Source organism: Physella acuta, unplaced genomic scaffold, assembly GCF_028476545.2.
Source record: "Physella acuta isolate Inbredline_101_S28 unplaced genomic scaffold, ASM2847654v3 ptg000426l, whole genome shotgun sequence".
Classification (NCBI taxonomy): Eukaryota; Metazoa; Mollusca; class Gastropoda; family Physidae; genus Physella; species Physella acuta.
This window is the reverse complement of record NW_026731945.1, coordinates 407,324-413,632: the sequence shown is the minus strand read 5'-3', so window position 1 is coordinate 413,632 and position 6,309 is coordinate 407,324. Positions and strand designations below refer to the sequence as shown.

At 35.4% G+C, this 6,309-nt stretch overlaps 1 protein-coding gene across 1 annotated transcript; it reads right to left on the bottom strand.

Moving 5' to 3' along the window:
- Window positions 1-1,091: 1,091 nt before the first annotated feature.
- On the bottom strand, window positions 1,092-2,855 carry LOC131942786 (kelch-like protein 8). Its single transcript, XM_059302713.1, has one exon. It carries the CDS (start codon window positions 2,853-2,855, stop codon window positions 1,092-1,094), a length of 1,764 nt encoding a protein of 587 aa, XP_059158696.1.
- Window positions 2,856-6,309: the final 3,454 nt, after the last annotated feature.

Genomic DNA, 6,309 nt, shown 5'->3' with positions numbered 1-6,309 from the left:
AAACTAGATGCTCAAAACAAACAATTGGTATTTTATTATTGTGTAAACAAGCATATACAAAGGGTAAATTCAAGTAAACATTTGACAATCTTTGACTACATTAGCATTTTCACACCTCCCATTCACTCCCTTATAAATCAAGCTGGTTTTAATCTATAAGTATCTTGTTTGTGTGCTGTCATAATCTGAAAACTTGTCAATTTTGTAATGTTAAAAAAAAAGGAAGAATAGTATTTTAAAAGACATCATGCCATTTATACATTAAATTCGTACTTGTGTATAAGCAAATAAATAGTATAAATTATGAAATATCTTAATTAGTATATGCAAATAAATTGTATGAAAAAATGAAATCCCAAAATTAATATATCCTGTAAACGCTACACATTGTTCGGAAATGGATTGAAATAATCGAAGATACAAGGCTGCTCCAAATCGGACGAAGGATCACAGGTATTGTATGGTTGACGAAACTCTAACCATAACCCTCGTAACGGTGTTTAACATACAGTTGCAAAACTTTAAATCTTAAGCCTCAACATTTTTATTTGGTTAAAAATAGTCATGAAATGTTTGAATGAATTTTGTCTTTAATAGATCTTTATTTGGAGTTTTTACAAAATATTAAATTTGTTAAAACACAAAGCGAAATATAAAACTATTTTGAGTTAGCACATTTTAAAATACAACTACAATGCACCAGATGTGACTATCAATACGTTGCCGTTTCTCATTGGTCTTTAAAGATAAAAATCAACGTTATTCCTAATAGAAAAAGCTATTGTGCTGGTTCATCAAAATAGCTAGAACTGGTAAAAGTTTAATTTTTTATATAACTCTTTATGCGTTTCTGGTGAAACTATTGACTTTAAAGTCATTGAACGTGTGGGAAACTCTACAACATTTGCAACGTTCTTTTCTCATTTTAAAGAATGTATATTTGCTTAAAAAGTATTTTAAAAAATCACAAAATAAATGCTATAAAAAAGAAACAAATAAGTGTTCTCCGTTTATGAGCTTTAGAACTGTATTTTTATGGTTAAATAAAGTCAACCAAATATCTATCCTATTCGATGTACACAGCTTTACAGTTACCTAAGTAAAGATGTCTTTGGAAGTGTAGCTGGAACGAAATTTGACATTGCATCATCATGTCCCCAGTATGAAATACATTTGAGATGTCCTGGAACAGTATCTTTTCTATTTGCATCTGGCGGATCTCTCTCAGTTGTATTTCCGAAAATAATCAACTTCTCATTGTAGGTTAAAGCACCATATTGCTTTCTTTGGCAATTCCATAGCTTAAACACAAATTTTACTTCAATTCTTTTTAATGACGATGCATTCAAAATAACCCACAAAGAGCCATTTGTCTGTAAGATGTAGCTGTGTTTGTCGTTCTTGAAAGTGGTCAGCTGGTCTGCTGGTCCATCCAAATCGGTTAGTTTGGTACAAACGGCTGAAGAAAACTCGTAATTGTGAACAACTGTATTCTCAATGTTGTTTTGAGTTGCAGTGGAGAAAATTAGAATTGAGTTTTCAAAGACAGTTGCGTGCTTTACATCTATTTGCGTTGGAATTTTTGTGAATTTTTTAAAATCCAAACTTCTTGGATTTATATGATAAATTACATTATCACTTTTGTCTAAGACGTAAATAAACTGCCCATGAGAAACAAGCAACACATTGTTACAGGGAAGATTAAAAATTTCTTTCCAGGCGTTCCCAGAGAGGACAAATAATTTATATTGCTGCGTGTTTGACATGTTAATAGGTTTCCCTATTGCGTACAAGTCTGAGTCAAACGTGACTAGCTGAATACTGTCTTTTAAACCATCACAAGTTGGCAAAGCGAACCAAAACTTATCACTAGCACGTATTGCTCTAAACTGTCCATCTCTTCTTGCATAAACCCCAACGTGTGTAAAGCTACTACACGATCTGTGCACAGCCGCTGATGGCCACTGGCCGTCTCTTGAAAGTTGGGCTTGGTACGATAAAGCGCTGACGATTATATCTCTAGAGTCTTTGTTTTCAGTACACATTTTAAGATGATAAACTCGTGTTAACACCTCTGGACTAACTAAATATATCCTTACCAGACTCATTAAATCTGCCAACTCATCTTTTCTAGATAGATGCTCGGTTAATACAACATTAAGCGAGTTATCTGAAGGTACTTTTTCTAATTCACTACCATCTGTTTCTATGTCGACTATTATGTTTGTGTTTTTAATATCTGTGTTAGCTTTATTTGGAGCATAGCAGTCGACCCATCTTATCACTGATTCTAAGACAATATCTTCACTACTGACACAAAGATCCTGGCTTTTTATCAATTCACGTACTTCATTAGAAGTCAGTTGTAGATATGTCGATGAAAGACTTATTTGATCAAAGTTACTTAACATGAACCTATGAAACTTATCTAGAACAATAGTTGAGCCAAAAAGTTTAGCTGTTTCATAAATGTTTTCCCAGTTGTCCATTGTAATAGAGTAAGCTGCAAATCTTTCACACATTTTTATCATAAAGTTTATCTGCAACATGTGCACAGCCCTCCAAATGTGAATGAAATTATCCAACGTTAAAACATTGACACCTGTGTAAAGTGTTTTCAGAATCAACTGAAATATTTCATAGGAAACATCTTTTAACACAACGCAGTTCTCTGTGACCTCCCTCATTCCTGAACGAAACAACGCTTGGAAAAATTCAGAGCAGGCCGCAAGAACGAGCTTATGACATGCGACCGTGTTATCTTGTATCTTGATTGTAAAGTCGAGAAACATTTTGTCTGTCCACATGCTCCCCAGGCATTTCATGATCTCATAACGTATTTCCTGTGTGGTCATGTTGTAGGGAGATCTGTAAAGTATATTTTTTTAAAAAAAAACATGCTCCAAAATGTTATATATATATATATATATATATATATATATATATATATATATATATATATATATATATATATATGTGTATATATATATACTTAATATATGTACGAGTTGAGTTTAATATAGTTGAAATGTCTTTTCAGAATATAGTATAATATAATATAATATAGAATAATTTATTATGAATGAGTAGAATAGAGAAAAATAAAGTAGAATGTATAATAGAAGAAGAAGAACAAGTTTAGAATGCTGTAGATTATAGAAGAATGTAGTAGAAATATGTAAATTAGAACAAAGACCAAACCCTACGCCAACCGGCACCACACCAGCCCACAACCCATCTTGCAACCAAAACGACGTCGCACAGTATACTTAACATATACAAATGAACACCCAGCGACCCAAATCCGTTTATCGTACACAGCCCTTCCGACACTGAATCCCTTTAAAACCCACGTTCCACACACTACTCATCCCACACCGAAAACTCCACTTGCCAGACACTACACACCACCCCACACATACACCAAACACCACAACCCACACATAACCTACACAACCAGAGCTGGCGCTATTCATAGGAGGGCGGAAAAATTTGTAATCGCCATTATTAAAAAGTACCTTATAAGTAACTACTTTATTATATTATATAAATTATAAATAGGGTAAGGTTAATATACAAAGGCGTAGCGAACTAGTTCGGTCCCAGGAGGAACTATCAATTTTGCGCCCCCCTCCTTAAATTATGCCTAAATATATAGTTATTCGCGTTGGTGAAAATGGGCTCCAACTTTCCTTATTTGGAAAGGTAGGGGCGCTTTTTACCAGTCACTTTACATTTTTATTTGGGTGTCAAGCAATCAATGTAGGAAAAAATTAAATAATTACGTAATACCAAGTAGCAGTAAACATTCATTATTTAAATTGTATATAATTCAGTAATGAGTGTTTTATATCATTAGCTACCACGTTTGGCGCACACCTTTTGGTCGGTGCCTGTGACAGCCGCCCACCCGCCCTTCCCTAGCCACGCCTCTATTAATATATATTATGCTATACATATGTATATATATATATATATATATATATATATATATATATATATATATATATATATATATATATATATATATGCGAGGGGGTGGGCGTTTTAATAAGTTTTAACTAGGGCACTAAATAACCTGGCGCCGGCACTACACACCCCAACCCACCCCACACATACACCCCACACCTCACCCACACATATACCACACACCTCACCCCAAAATTACAACACACACCCAACCCCACAAATACACCCCACACATACACCAAACACCCCACCCTAGAGAGTAGAAGGGAGTTAAGTAGAAGAGAGTAACTGACAGTATGATTGAATTAAGTAGAGTAGGCCTATATAGGAGTAAAGTGGATATGTATTATCCTGCTAAATACTTTAAGTTGTAGTATTCGGCAACTAAACTCGCGAAGTATAAGTGACCAATTGTGCGTAGATAAGTTTCTTATGTAAAATGTGATTATTACTATTATTTTTTTTTTAAACTTCGTTTATATTGAAACATACTTTTGCGCGGGTATGAGGGGCATTGTTAGAGCTCCAGAGACCAAAATAAACCGTTGAAAAGTATTTCAATCGGCCCTGAACTTTACACAGGATCCTAGAATATTAAACAATACTTGTTTGTTCATGCGCATTGTATGCTACAATACACACAACTAGGACTTTAACTACTGAACGAGCCAATAATGATCTTCCATTTTTAAAAATATTTACACATATCTAAAAGAATATATCCAATCTAAATAGTATACAGTTATAACCATCAATGACAAAGATGATTCAGTTATAATGTTTAGGTTACGGGTAAAATTATATTTAATATTAGTCTTTACACAAAATCCAGCAGAATTATAAATGCCAAGCCAATAAGACGTAAACTAGAAACCTATGTAGTTCTAGGTCTAAATGTGTCAATTTTGCGGAAAACGCTTAAAAATAAACAAAAATCAACAGCTAATCCGTAGAATACGTTACATTGATCATAACCTGCTCAGTCATATTGTTTTTGCGCTTAATATACTCGACATACCTTTTTAAAATAATTATTGTTAGTACATAGACTACAAGGTTTGAAGCAAAGATCCTGGCTTTTTATCAAATCCCGAACTTCGTTGGAAGGCAGTTGTAGATATGTTGCTGATATACTAATTTTTTCAAAGTTCCTCAACATGAAGCTTTGAAGCTTATCTAGAACAAAAGTTGAGCCTAAAAGTTTAGCTGTTACATAAATGTTTTCCCAGTTGTTCATTGTAATAGAGTTATTTGCAAATCTTTCACACATTTTTATCATAAAGTTTATCTGCAACATGTGCACAGCCCTCCAAACGTGAGTGAAATTATCCAACGTTAAAACACTGACACCTGTGTAAAGTGTTTTCAGAATCAACTGAAATATTTCATAGGAAACATCTTTTAACTCAACGCAGTTTTCTGTGACCTCCCTCATTCCTGATCGAAACAACGCTTGGAAAAATTCAGAGCAGGCCGCAAGAACGAGTTTATGACACGTGATTGTGTCATCGTGTATCTTGATTGTAAAGTCGAGAAACATTTTGTCTGTCCACACAATCCCGAGACATTTCACGATCTCTGTGCAGGTTTCAGGTAAGTTCATGTTTTAGGGAGATCTGTGAAGTAGATTAAAAAACAAGACAATAAGTTTTTTATAAACACACACGCACACGAACACATACACACTTAGTGTTGTTTTCTAAGACAGGCACGCATCTATATATATATATATATATATATATATATATATATATATATATATATATATATATATATATATATATATATATATATATATATATATATATGTATACGAGAAAAATGGCCCGTTGAGGAAGGATACACCGGGCGCTAGGTTGATAGTGCTGTCTCTTTTCTCTAAACTAAAACCAACCCCCCCCCCCACACGCACCTACCCCTAACCCCCAACCCCACCCACCCCACCCACCCCACCCGCACCCCAGCCCCACCCCCACCCCAGCCCCACCCCCACCCCCACCCCCACCCCCCAAAAAAACATGTCTACCGTCCCATTCAACGAAATATAATTATATACTTTTTCCAGTGTCCGCCCCCTCCCCGAAAATTCTACCCCCACCCCCGAAAATTTCAAGTACCCCCACCCCTCTCCGGGGAGGAAAAAGTCTAAACTAAAACCACCCCACCCCCCACACACCCCACCCCCCCACCCCCGACACACACCACCCCCCCCCCCCAAAAAAAAAAACATGTCTACCGTCCCATTCAACGAAATATAATTATATACTTTTTCCAGTGTCCGGCCCCTCCCCGAAAATTCTACCCCCGCCACCGAAAATTTCAAGTACCCCCCACCCCCCT